This window comes from Pseudophryne corroboree, chromosome 6, assembly GCF_028390025.1.
Source record: "Pseudophryne corroboree isolate aPseCor3 chromosome 6, aPseCor3.hap2, whole genome shotgun sequence".
NCBI classification, from domain to species: domain Eukaryota; kingdom Metazoa; phylum Chordata; class Amphibia; order Anura; family Myobatrachidae; genus Pseudophryne; species Pseudophryne corroboree.
Window position 1 is genome coordinate 378,080,788 of NC_086449.1, and position 14,216 is coordinate 378,095,003.

Sequence of the window (14,216 nt, forward strand, 5' to 3'; positions counted from 1 at the left end):
TCTCAGCCGTCTATCCACCCGGATGGATAACTGCATGAGCTGATCCAAGCTATCAGGCAAGGGATATTGTACCAGTTGGTCTTTTATCTGGTTAGAAAGACCTCTTCGGTACTGGTGTCTCAGGGCTGGGTCATTCCACTGGGTATCATGGGCCAACCTCCGAAACTCCGTACAGTAAACCTCAACTGGCCTTCGCCCTTGCTTAAGGATCGAAATCTGAGCCTCGGCTGAGGCCGTCTTGTCAGGGTCATCATACAACATGCCCAGTGCCGTAAAAAAAAGCATCAACACTTTTAAGCGACGGACAGTCAGGCTGCAACCCATATGCCCAGACCTGTGGGTCTCCTTGTAGCAAGGAAATCACTATGCCCACCCGCTGAATCTCTGACCCAGAAGACTGAGGCCTAAGCTGGAAATATAACTTGCAGCTCTCCTTGAAACAAAAGAACTGCGAGCGATCTCCAGAAAAACGATCCGGAAGATTTACTTTCGGCTCCTTAACCCCTGAAGGTGCTGCTGCTGCGGGAGCTCCGCCAGCGGCCTGGGAGGTGTGCATTTTAATGGACAAATCATTAAATTGACGAGTCAGGACCTGCACCTGATCGACCACCTGTTGCAACGTATTTTGAGGGGTATGCTCCATATTCCCACAAAATTTCAACAGGAGTATTGGGCTGCTGAATATGTTATGCACACCAGTGCCTGCAGGAATGTACTGGTGTTTGAACTGTTATGCACACCAGTGCCTGCAGGAATGTACTGGTGTCTGAACAGAGAGGGATGCAAAACAAATGAACTCACAGACAGACTGGGAAATATGACATAACGTACACAGAAGGTGATAGGGTAACAAAACCAACACTGAGTGAACAGAGAAGCCCAGAGGCTAAGAAACTGGGTGTCTCCCTAGTATTAGAAATGCTCAGATGGAAAAAGCAAGATGTTGTGTTTTAATACGTAGAGAACCCTGAAATGCTGTTACTAAGGGCAACAGCAAAACCCTAAAGGGTTACCAACGGGTGTGGCAGTAAACTCCTTGGTCAGAGATGGAATAATAGACACAAGGAGAGTCTCCACAATCCTAATTCTCACTTGCAGGGCCCAGGTACAGCTTACTGCCACTAAACTGACACATGGACACCCTGCACAGTGAGAGAGGATTATGCAGGCAGATCTGAAAGTACAGCCACAAACCTGCTGGGTTCACAGAATATCAAAAGAACCTCAGCAGGCTAAACGACTGACTCCAGTCTTACTGCTAGGTCTGGATTGGCAGAGTGTAGTACCAAATCCCCAGGCCTATTTGCAGTAAGCAACAACAAATACAAAGCTACACAGTACTGGCTAACTTTCAGGAACTGACTAACCAACAAAGATTCAGCAGCATCTGCTTAACCTGAGAAGAGGCCTTATAAAGCAGGTGCTGTCCACGCCCCCCTCAGACCTCACAGACTGTGAGCACAAAAACCAGCACCGGATCCCCTGCCTGTAACCACTGCACAGCAAAAGACCCGAACCGGAGTATCAGCTGCGCTCAGGTTACTCCGCTAGCACTTGTCTCCCGGTTGCCATGACGACGTGGCAGCACAGGGCAGGAGACCCTAACACTTTGTGGTGCCAGGTGGGCTTCTGAGGGAGGCAAACAGAAAAGGCGTATCAGTGGAGTGAGAAGCAATCACTACCCTGCTGGCAGACTCATTTCCTAAAGAGACACACTACCTGATTAAAAGGAACAAAAGAAGAAAAAATTATTTACTAAAAGTGCTGCAACACAGTCCCTGAAAAGATGCCCAACTAAATTAACCCTGATGACCAGGGGTAGCAGAAGGGAGAACCTTCTGCCTTAAAGCTAACTTTGCATATTACAGTGCATCCGGAAAGTATTCACAGCGCTTTACTTTTTTCACATTTTGTTATGTTACAGCCTTATTCCAAAATGGAATAAAGTAATTTTTTCCCTCAAAATTCTACACACAATACCCCATAATGACAACGTGAAAAAAGTTTTTTTTAGATTTTTGCTAATTTATTACAAATAAAAAACTAAGAAATCACATGTTCATAAGTATTCACAAGCTTTGCTCAATTCTTTGTTGATGCACCTTTGGCAGCATTACAGCCTCAAGTCTTTTTGAATATGATGCCACAAGCTTGGCATAGTTATCTTTGGACAGTTTTGCCCATTCCTCTTTGCAGCACCTCTCAAGCTCCATCAGGTTGGTTGGGAAGCGTCGGTGCACAGCCATTTTCAGATATCTCCAGAGATGTTCATTCGGATTTAAGACTGGGCTCTGGCTGGGCCACTCAAGGACATTCACAGAGTTGTCCTGAAGCCACTCCTTTGATATCTTGGCTGTGTGCTTAGGGTTGTTGTCCTGCTGAAAGATGAACAGTCGCCCCATTATGAGGTCAAGTGCGCTTTGGAGCAGGTTTTCATCCATGATGTCTCTGTACATTGCTGCATTTATCTTTCCCTCTATCCTGACTAGTCTCCCAGTTCCTGCCACTGAAAAACATCCCCACAGCATGATGCTGCCACCACCATGCTTCACTGTAGGGGTTGTATTGGCCTGGTGATGAGCGGTGCCTGGTTTCCTGCAAACATAGCGCCTGGTATTCATGCCAAAGAGTTAAATCTTTGTCTCATCAGACCAGAGAATTTTGTTTCTCATGGTCTGAGAGTCCTTCAGGTGCATGTTGGTAAACTCCAGGTGGGCTGCCATGTGCTTTTTACTAGGGAGTGGCTTCCATCTGGCCACTCTACCATACAGGCCTGATTGGTGAATTGCTGCAGAGATGGTTGTCCTTCTGGAAGGTATTCCTCTCTCCACAGAGGAATGCTGTAGATCTGATAAAGTGACCATCGGGTTCTTGGTCACCTCCCTGACTAGGGCCCTTCTCCCCCGATCGCTCAGTTTACATGGCCGGCCAGCTCTGGGAAGAGTCCCAAGTAGGAAAGCAGGGCCCAGACGCACTGTCACAGCTGCCAGTGAGGGATTGTCCGTCCCAAAGAAACAATGTGAAAAGAGAAATAGACTGGCGCTGACTGTGGATGAATTTCATTTAAAATAACATGTAATTTATTATCTAGACATCACATACTACATGCAAAGTATAAAATTGAATAAAAAAAAGACCTGAAGTTTAGGGCATAAATGGAGCTGAGAGTGAAATTGTAATGGCTGCTAATGAGTGTCCACAAAGGATCCCGGACTGGAACAGTATGCAAAGTTCCCTGGGGAAAATTAATTAGATACAGCTGGTGTTACCAATGGCGATGGAGACTTCCAGAGGCTTGGAAATTAACAGCAAGCAAGCTGTGACATTTATGTAGAACTAAAAGAAGGGCTTAGTGTGTGGCGCACTCTTTTTGAATTGATTGTACTTTGTTAAAATTTAACTTTTATTTCCATATTTAAAATAAATCACAGTAATCAGGCATAATATTTCGTCTGATAGCCCGAAAGTGCAAAAAATGAGGAAATTGCCTGTGGGACTAGAACATCTAAATGGTGTCAAAGTCCTTAAATTCAAAGGCAAGAAGGATTAATACAATCTATTAAGCTGAGTGAAATATTGCTAGAATTTGTCAGTGCTGGTTAGCTACTGTCATGCTCCCTTCGGAGATTAAAAAGTAGTAATAAATCCTATAATGTTATAGCCTTAATGGCCCTTGATAGGGGGATTCATATTTCTGCAGAAACCACTGATCGGTGCCTTTCCAGGGTACTAATTCCTGTATTATTCCAAGCATTATTCAGTAAAGTGACAAAGCTGGAGCAATTTCTCCTGAGGCGGATAACACGTAGCGCCAGTCTATTTCTCTTTTCTGGGAAGAGTCCCGGTGGTTCCGAACGTCTTCCATTTATGGATGATGGAGGCCACTGTACTCATTGGGATCTTCAAAGCAGCAGATATTTTTCTGTACTCTTCCCCAGATTTGTGCCTCGAGACAATCCTGTCTCGGAGCTCTACAGTCAATTCCTTTGACTTCATGCTTGGTTTGTGCTCAGACATGCACTGTCAAGTGTGCGACCTTATATAGACAGGTGTGTGCCGTTCCAAATCATGTCCAATCAACTGAATTTACCACAGGTGGACTACAATTAAGATGTAGGAACAGCTCAAGGATGATCAGTGAAAACAGGATGGTCCTGAGCTCAATTTTAAGCTTCATGGCAATAGCTGTGAATACTTATGTACATGTGATTTCTTAGTGTTTTATTTGTAATAAATTTGCAAAAATCTCAAAAAAACTTTTTCATGTCATTATGGGGTATTGTGTGTGTATAATTTTGAGAGAAAAAAATGAATTTATTCCATTTTGTAATAAGGCTGTAACATAATAAAATGTGGAAAAAGTGAAGCGCTGTGAATACTTTCTGGATGCACTGTATGTGCCAGCTCCTTCGGACCCCTCAAGTGACCAGGGTCAGCAGGGACCCCCAGATCGGAATACTGAGAAACAATATTTTATTCTGAGTTCCTGAATGTTGTTAAATTGCTGTATTTGTACAAATGGAGGTGGTCTGTTCTGAACTTGTATCAGAGAAAATTATGTGAGTAAATGTGTAATTGAGACTTGGAAATTTTTATTTGGAATACTTTTTTCCCATTCATTGCCTGTTTAGAACTAGTGCTCTAACGTGTCCTGTAGTTATTGCCTCTATCCAATACTTAAAACAGTGAATATTTCAGAGTAATTATTACAACCCATTTTAATGACTGAGAACCTATAGTTAGCACTTTACAACTTGTTAGGCTCAGCTTCATTTCCTGAGAGATCAACATGTATATGATCATCGCTGTCACGACTGGCTGGCCAATTCTCCAGATACGTCAATCTGAGAATCTCAACCAGTGACTGTTACTATTGTGGTTACCTCAGCACGTGTGGTTACTGAAAACTGGTAACTGCTACCAGCAAGAGTTATTTTTTTTAGTTATTCAACAGTAGGTAAGCTCTTGCTTTTACATCCATACAAAATTAAAGTAATTGTGCACTCATTTACACTTACAGTACCATAGCTTTGGCTTCACAGGCTCGTAGATTCGCCAACAGACACTGAGAATACGCTAGAATTAATTATCTTTTAATTCAAACAAAATAATCCAAGGTATGATTATCAAAAATATCATATTACAAATAGACAGGAAATACAGTACATTAATCTCAAATAACATTTCAGAATCCTAGCACTTACTCAATAGAACTTAGTCGATTCCGATGTGGGTGAACTTCACAGTTTAGGATGGTTCACCTCCAGCTCGTGGCTGATTCCCCCAAGAAGAATGAACACACAACATTGAGGGAGAAGTGCAATTATACTCTCAGCTGTACTCGCTCCCTCCCACCTTTTTGTTTTAACTAGCTCAGTGCTTGATACTGGGCATTTAAGGGATCATTCACTCCCTCCACATAGTTGTCTTGCATTAGATATGGGAGGGGGGTGTTAGCCTATGGACACTACATTCCAATGCTCCTTTAGAGGTGACATTCTCATAACCTTGTTATACCTTCCTGACCTGGCCTGGTTGTTGGAGAATGAATGGTTCCCATCCTCCAGTTTTTATTGCTGAGTTCTGGATACGAGATCATATTAATTTCCTGACTCCAGGAGGCATCAATTTTCTTCTCCCAGGTCTGTGTATAGATAGGTTCACATATAGGACACATGCTATTGTTCCATCTAGGTGGAATAAAACCAATTTTTACATACTCTTACATAAGATACAATTCTGATACTTCTGTCTGCATGTAAATGTAACATCCCCGTCACAATCACCCTCATATACAGGGCCAAAAACACAAGGTGCAAAGTTACCTTCTATATTGTTTATTTTTTAATCACCTGGATGTCAGGTCTTGATTGTTTCCCACACCTGAAACATGATGCCTTTGCCATATGTTGAATCAGAACCAAAGTTCTAAGCCTTGTTACCTGGCAGGCTCAATATCACTATTAAAATTCCAAGCCACCTATTTTTGGCTTGCATTGTTGAATAACCTTTTAATATAATGTATGGCTTTTATTTTTTGAATTGTAATTTTAAGGTTGTAGGTGATCGAGAACAAACAGCTATGACCGTTAGGGGGAGTTTGTGGAGAGAGAGAAAGTAGCAACCATCAGCTTCTAGCTGCAATTTTTTAAACACCGCCTGTAAAGTGACAGGATCTGATTGGTTGTTACTTTATCTATCTCCACTTTATCTTTTGTCAAGCTTTTGATAAATATCCTCTTATATTATTAGTGTATACTTTCCCTCAGTGTATAACTTTTTTCAGTTCTACTTCTTAGTTGTGTTGATGGGAACATTATTTTCTCTTGCGTTAAGCACATACCCCATGAATGCATCTACTTATCATCATCTCTTTATACACCTTCAGAAACAGCTTCTTAAAACAGGTTACCTAATGTAATCTCATTTTGTGAGGCTGTCACCATAATCATAAAACAGATATCGCTTTGCATTGTACCCACCTAAGAAATATATGACACCTAGTAAATTTTTTTGCACCAATCATTATGTTAAGCAAATTCACAGCCTAAGTACTAAGCAGCATACTGGCTGTGTATTTGACGGCATTGACAAGTTATACAGCAAAAAAAAAAAAAACACATTACACAATTCTACTGAACTCTAATATTTTAACAGCTCACGTCATAATCACATATTGCAGCATCCCCAGATCAGTCTACAAAGATTTCTGTACGCTCTTTTTAGTAGTCTGTATAGACACATGATATGTTGACATTTCCAGATTTTGTTTCTTTACATTTCATGCACTTTGATTGGCCTAATTCTCCAGTGTGGTGTCATTTATTTTGTTAATCTGGTCCAATTTGTGCATTGCTGAAATTATCTAGATTTCAGAATAGTCTATTTGGACCCCCATTGTAATGATATTGAATCAAACCAGCTGCATATATCTTTTACAGTGGGTATAAAATTATTGGTGATTTCCAGCAGAATGATTCGGATAATGCAGATGCGGCACAAAAGCTGGTTACAGTAAAATGTTCTTTGTATCAGAAATAATATGATGGGCACATAATGGGTACATGGATCTGATGTCAGACTGATGAGTGTCTTACTGCTAATACAGTTTCAAGTAGAATTTTTTTTGCACAAGTAGATGCATAATGGAATGAAACTGTATTTAGATTTTACATCCTACTCATGCTGTTTTTCTTTAGGTATGAACGCAGAAGGACAGGACACATTAACATTGGGAGCCTGTGTCTCTCTAATGGAGGTGAGTCTATGTCTAAACAAGTCCCTTTGCACTGTGATTGCAACATTGACCGGTACCTACAGCCCAACTGGACAATGCATTTTGGGGTATGGGTCGTTGGGTCGACTCAATTTAGGTCGACAGTCATTGGGTCGACATGCATTAGGTCGACATGTACTAGGTCAAAAGGTCGACATGGGTTTTTGGACTTTTTTTGGTGTTGTTTTCTTCGTAAAGTGAAGGGGAACCCCAATTAGTGCACCGTGTCCCCTCGCATGGCTCCGCTACCGCTGCGCTCGGCACAGGTTACCTTTCCCAATTGTAGTCCACGTGGATCGTCAAGTATGAAAAAGTCCAAAAAATGGAAAAAAAATGTAAAAACCCATGTCGAATTTTCAGTGGTCGACCTAATGACTGTTGACCTAATGACTGTCGACCTAACGACTGTATCCTGCATTTTGCATCTGAGAAATGATGTTAATCCCAGCTGACACTGTAGCTACGCAAAGCGATTTCCATGTTTCTTACAGCAGTTCTGCCGAGCTCTGAAAAATGCTGCAATTCACTGTAATCTGTTCCTCTCTGATTATATTACATTATGATCTCACCTTTCCCTGGCCTAAACCATTACATTTTTGTTTCACTTCATTGAAAGGCTAAGGCTTCCAGTACTTGGGCGCCCGGCTTGTGGCTATCCATATTAAACAGTGGCAGATTTTTAAGTTGGGAAAGGGACACGTTCTTTTATAGGTTTATAGTTGCACTTTAATTAAAAAAAAAAATTCTGTGTTTTCCTTTGCAGGAATCTTCCCAGAGACGCACCACCCTAGATTTATACAGAAGGTTGGTTAAATCAGAGTTCATATTAGTAAGCTTTGTCTGTGCAGTCTCTAAGTCATTTACATATCTGTAAAAATACAGACCCGCCACAGAAATGTAATTCTGGTTCTGATGTTAGGGTATACAATTGTTCTACTAATGTGTACTACACATGCCCCAAGAAACTGCAGTGTGCTTACACAGCTTTACTGGCATCTGACACTTGTGCCTCTTGTGCCTGGACAGGCGTGACAGAGGAGAGCAGAGATGGTCTAATGTTGAGTACAGTGAGGGTGTACTTGCAAACATAGGCAAACCTGCACTGAGATCTTTATATGCCTGTCGGTAGCCATATCAATATCGGGTGCAATTGTACAGATAGGGTGGTATTGAAAGCTCTCCCTGCTACATTTTACTTCCAGGCCTCTTTATAAATGTGCTGTCTGCTGTCCTATTAAAATATTTGTTTCCCAATGTTGTCACAAAAATAGTTTGCTTCAGATTGACAGCCAAAGCATATGCAGCACCAACATCAAAACTGGTCATGAAAAATAAAATTAGCAGTGTTTGTCTTAACATAAATATTCAAAAGCTTCTTTTCCAAATGGCTGCAGGACTTTTTTCTCTCAGTAACATGACAAATGTGTTACCCTTCCTCAGAGGTAATTATTGGGTATATATCTATGCTTTTCACCATACAGGCACTGGTAATCAGAAAAGTTTGTTCATATACAGTAGGCTCAAAACCACTAAAATGTATGCACCTACAGTATAGGGATAATTAGTAGTCCTTTCTATAAATATATTTTTATATTCATTAAAATGGATCTTTCTCTCTTATTTCTGTCTATTGATCAGTGTCTTGTCTTGTCATCCACATTCATTTACCAAACCTGTTTGTGTAAAATATTTATCTGCTTAAAGCAAGGTTAATGTCTAATCCAATAAAACACTTAACTCTAACTAGCAGCACTGAAGTATGCAGAACGTATTAGAGTGTCATTAATTGTGTAAGCAATGGAGTTTGAAAACAGAGACATTAATGTTTATTCAAAACAATTGATTTGTAAGCTCATGATGACTATACTGACCGTAACATAATGTTTGTTCTTCACCTTTCTTGTAGGTGCTGAAAGATGGTGGGATTTTTTCGCCAATACTAACCAGGCTGATGAACTTCTATTTCTTTAGTAAAGGGTGAATAATAGCTGCAAATGTGTTCGAGGAAGTGAAAGTGACACCTGATTGTATTGCCACTCAGTTGGGTCTTGTGCTGACTCCACATGTTCCTCACTAGGGCGGTCAGGAGACCAAAACCGGGATCCCAGCGGCGAGCGCAGTGTGTCCCTTTGCGGGCTTGCTGTGATCGCCACGCTTCAGGCCCAGTGATGACACAGGGTTCTATTCCGCCTCGGGTGGTGGTGTGGACCAGCACCCAAGTGGGGAAACCAGTTGGCAGTCGAGACTCCGGCCGCCGGTATAGCAGATGTTGTCGGGATTCCGGCGTCGGTCAATTGACTGCCTCCCCCTCACCCAGCCATCTTACTCACATGGACAGCTGTCTGTCCTCTAGCAGTTTGTTTTCCATCTTCTCGCCTTCATTGGGCAACAGCTTATGCTAATAAAAAAAGTACTTGTTATTAGCAACTGTTAAGTCTCCTATTTTGTCATTCCTTTTTCTGAACTCTATTTATGTCCTATTTTGGCAGAATAAGCGAAGTGTTTGGTCCTTTTACACAGCCCTCAGATGCTGAATATTGGGATATGTGGACAGCTCTGAGGACCAATGAAGGCAACCTAGTGGTAGACAGGTACAGTACAGTAGGTCTGCTCCATTCATCGCCACTATGTTTTATTTTTATTTATTTTTAATTAATAAATTCTAAAAAAGTTTCTGTCAGTATTTTAGTGTACAAAAAAAGCACATTACAACTGAAAGTTTTTTTTAAAGATATATTTTTATTTTCAATTTCCAATTGAACAATGCACAGAAGTATTAACAGTAGACATGAGCATCACATGGACATGCAAATAGAAAAACATAGCATGCGTATCTATGTATATAAGAAAATAAACAATAAAGGGGCAGGAGGGGTAAGGGAAGAGGTAAAAACTTGCCCGGGGGGGGGGAAAAAAAGTACAAACAGATGAAGAAGCAAAGGAGCTGGTAGAGATGAGGTCTGAAAAGGTGAGCGTGATTAGAACATCAGGTCCCCAATATCCCTAAGGGCAAAACCGGCAGGGCAGGACTGACTAAGGGCAAACCAAGGGCTCCACTGAAGCTGTTTTTGTTGCATGTTTTACATGTCATTACTACCTGTAGACCTTCAGGTATTGGCTTATGTGAATATCCCCAATAAGCGTCTGCTTACCGCATCTTCCTGGTGTTTAGTATTTTGCAGTATATAAACCAGCGCAGAAAGCACAGGGATCGCTGGGTAGAAGCGCTGACCAATACATCCGTTCCTTGTGAGTATTCATCCATTTTCTTAATCCAGTGGAACACATTTATTTAGAAACAAATGTTATGTCTAGATTACCTGATAACGTGTCTGGAGAATGAATTCTGGGTATTTTTCTACACATCACTGTAGGTCTTGTGCACGTTTTGTGGTGCATCTGCAGATTCTTCAGAAATGGCCCTTACTCTGGAAAAGTGTAGTTGATGCATTTCAATTCCTTCTTTATGACGAAAGAGCCGGAACTGGGTTGTAAAGGGGTGTTTTCACGTAGGCAATGCAGTGAGGGCATGCTTAAGTTGCTATGTGATGGCCATTGTTATTTGTAAGTGAAAAGATGCTTGTTTGGTGACGTATCGTAGTGGAAGTCACATCACAAGATCTGCTTAGGGGCAGATATGTCATTGCATACTTCTTTTGAGCAACATACGCCCAATTTACTTCCACCTCTGCATCAGCCCATTTATGTTTTATAATTCATATTTCTGATTAAGAAGGCTCTAGTGTTTATTTTGCATGGATAGACATTTGCAGCTCTACAGATGGAGTACAGTTTACAGTATTTCAGTAAATAATTTCACGGCACAGAATGTTTTTCAATTGACTAAAGAATCCCAAATCATTCACAACTATATCAATCAGATGCTTCACTTGGTTCTTAGCCAAGATGCATTATTTGCTTTAATCAACTGTACTTATCTGTATTTTTTTATGTAAATGTCATTTCATTTGATTTAGAATTAATAATTTTTGGGAAAAAAACACTGGTAAATGGTAATCTAACATATGTTATGCTAATGTGGATAAAAAGGTTATTTTTTGCATTTTTCTTAAACTGGACAGCAAACCCAAAAATGATGTTATGCAATATACGGACAATGAGCTTAATGTGCACATCCACATTTATATTTGGATTTTTGTACTTATAGTGCATCTAATATATGGACCACTGGATCCTGTCAACCCCTATCCAGAGTTCTTGGACCAATATAAGTAAGTAAACTCTACCATTTAACCTAGAAGCATAGAATTTGACGGCAGATAAGAACCACTTAGCCTGTCTTCTCTTGTATAACACCTGGGTAAATAATGATACTTCTTAATGTAGCTTTGTTGTGAAAATTGATTTACACTTCCCCAGCGGCTGCTATTGTCTGCAGTGGCTAGGTAGGAAGTCCTGCCATGCTGACTGTTCAGCAATGATCGGCAATATGGCAAACACCGGGGGGAGGGTGCAAGAAGGCAGAGAGACCTTCTGGTCCCTCTGAGAGCAGCTGCTCTCTTCCCTGCAGCTGTAAACACTGTGTATCTGACTGGTCGCATCCTGTGCGACCAGGTCAGATAAAGCACTTGCTGGTGTGGTTGCATTTGATGCGACCATGCTAGGCAAGTGGTTTAGGCTTGATACATATTCCCCTTAACATATTCCATTGTGACCAGGTATAGGACAGGTATATACTTGAGATTAATGATTAATAGATTATTGGACACTAATGGACGAAGAGACAGTTTGATGGCATATCTGGTGTATGAAGTCAATACCATGAGTACTGAACTTGCATCTGTGTTTCGGTGTACTGATCACCATTTCCAGAGCGACAGTAAAAGTACATACAGATGTGTCCTCACTCCTCATACATCTTGGAGTATATAAACTCAAGTACGGTTTTTAGAAGTGGAGCTGTTGCCCATCACAACCAATTTGATTCTACTTATCACTTATCTAGCACCTTCTAGAAGATAATAGCTAGAAGCTGATTGGTTGCTATGGGCAAAATCTCTACTTCTAAAAACCCGCACTTTAGTAAATATACCACCTAGCTTCAATAAGCCATGCAGTGTGAGATGCCGGCCGAGTGAGCTGCCAGTCCCAGTACAACTCTGCTAACGTCGGGCATCTTTTATGCAGAAGATGCGTCTTAGTTGCAATGTGATTTGACCAGGATGCACAATGAGATTGTGCTGATTAATTTGATATGACACTGGTATATTGTGTGTGACTGAGTCTGTATATGAAGAAGAACAGAACTTTTATTGGGGTGAAAAAAGCTGCAGCTGCTACATTATAACACTGTGTATGCAGTTTCAGAGACTCAGTCGCACACAGATAAACAAGTGTCATATATCAGATTATTCAGCACAGTCTTCTGGTGAGTCCTAGCCGCATCAAAATTGACGCCTTTTTAGAAAAGAATATGTCCAACTCTAGCAGAGTCCCACGTTACATGGTGTGCCGAGAGGGGCTGCTTGTCACGACTGCAGGAATCATTATTAGGACACATCTGTATTTCATAGGTGCTGACATCCCCGCTGCTGCCTCTGATTATCGGCATTGTACAGCGTGACGCTTGATTACGATGACACAAATGGCATCATCTGCCTGCCCATTTCACTCATAAGTAGGCGGCTGGGTGGGGGGTGCGGCACGGCTCTGGGAGACATGTCCACTGTTCCAGGCAACTAAGAGTGCCACCCAATTTTCAGGAGCCTCCCGCCAATTCTGGGACTGTAGGCAAGTATGCTGTAACTCTTTCATGCCTCCATTAGAGACTTTTTTTGCTGGTGCTTATTACTTGATGATGCAAGGTCATTATATACAAAGCTATTTCTGTTCCTCCCCAGTATTTCTAGTGTGGTTCATTGTGTATTGCACTGTTCTAGCATAGGAGTGTGCTCCTAACATCTATGTGATTCAACTTGTCACTGTGTCCTTCTTTCTACAGGAAACTGATTCCAAAGTCAACTTTCACAGTTCTTGATGATCACATCAGTCACTACCCTCAGGTGGAAGATCCCACTGGTTTCCTGAATGCCTATCTAAACTTTATCAATTCATTCTGACCACGGGAATATAACTTTTTTTTCTTTGGGCAGCTTGACTGACATTGATCTTCAGATGACACATGGAACTGTCTTGTTTATTTTTTTCAAGAAAAACAACAAAGCAATATTATTAATTACATGTGTCTTTTTGTTTTACCCTGGAGCAATCATCGTCTCTGCATCCAAATTCCAGCAGTAACCACAACAAGATATCTCAGGGCTGTCTGTTTGTCATTGTACAGTATCTGCAGGTCCTACCAGTCACTGCATTCTTTTATTTCCCTACTACAAGTTTGCACTTTGATCAAGTATGTACAATGGAATTTTCCAAATCCTTCTCCTGGTATGTTATTCTCTGTCAGAGCAAGGCATATTGCAGGTTTCAAATCCAATCTGTGGTTTTAAAATCATTGTTTCTTATTTGTGAGATGATTTGGAACAGTATGTAGGTTATTAATGAGTGCAGTATGAAGCAGGTTTGTAGCCTCTTTCTATTGTAGGAAATCACGTTTTACTGTGTCTGCACAGTGCAATAAAAAGAAGGGCTGCCATTTTAAGAAGACCTTAAGCTGCCATTTTCTACATAATAAAATTGTATTTCTCTATCGTCCTAGTGGATGCTGGGGTTCCTGAAAGGACCATGGGGAATAGCGGCTCCGCAGGAGACAGGGCACAAAAAGTAAAGCTTTTCCAGATCAGGTGGTGTGCACTGGCTCCTCCCCCTATGACCCTCCTCCAGACTCCAGTTAGATTTTTGTGCCCGGCCGAGAAGGGTGCAATTCTAGGTGGCTCTCATAAAGAGCTGCTTAGAGAAAGTTTAGCTTAGGTTTTTTATTTTACAGTGATTCCTGCTGGCAACAGGATCACTGCAACGAGGG

The 14,216-nt window shown here is 41.2% G+C and overlaps 1 protein-coding gene across 1 annotated transcript in view; it reads left to right on the forward strand.

The window, feature by feature from the left end:
* Window positions 1-13,938, forward strand: part of MEST (mesoderm specific transcript) — a 60,755-nt gene extending 46,817 nt beyond the window's left edge. The window contains exons 6-12 of the mRNA XM_063926753.1: window positions 7,200-7,258; window positions 8,040-8,080; window positions 9,183-9,253; window positions 9,766-9,867; window positions 10,449-10,525; window positions 11,445-11,508; window positions 13,239-13,938. Of these exons, the coding sequence (XP_063782823.1) occupies window positions 7,200-7,258; window positions 8,040-8,080; window positions 9,183-9,253; window positions 9,766-9,867; window positions 10,449-10,525; window positions 11,445-11,508; window positions 13,239-13,356 (532 nt within the window). The 3' untranslated portion in view covers window positions 13,357-13,938. The remainder of the gene's footprint in view (window positions 1-7,199; window positions 7,259-8,039; window positions 8,081-9,182; window positions 9,254-9,765; window positions 9,868-10,448; window positions 10,526-11,444; window positions 11,509-13,238) is intronic.
* The last annotated feature ends 278 nt before the right edge of the window (window positions 13,939-14,216 follow it).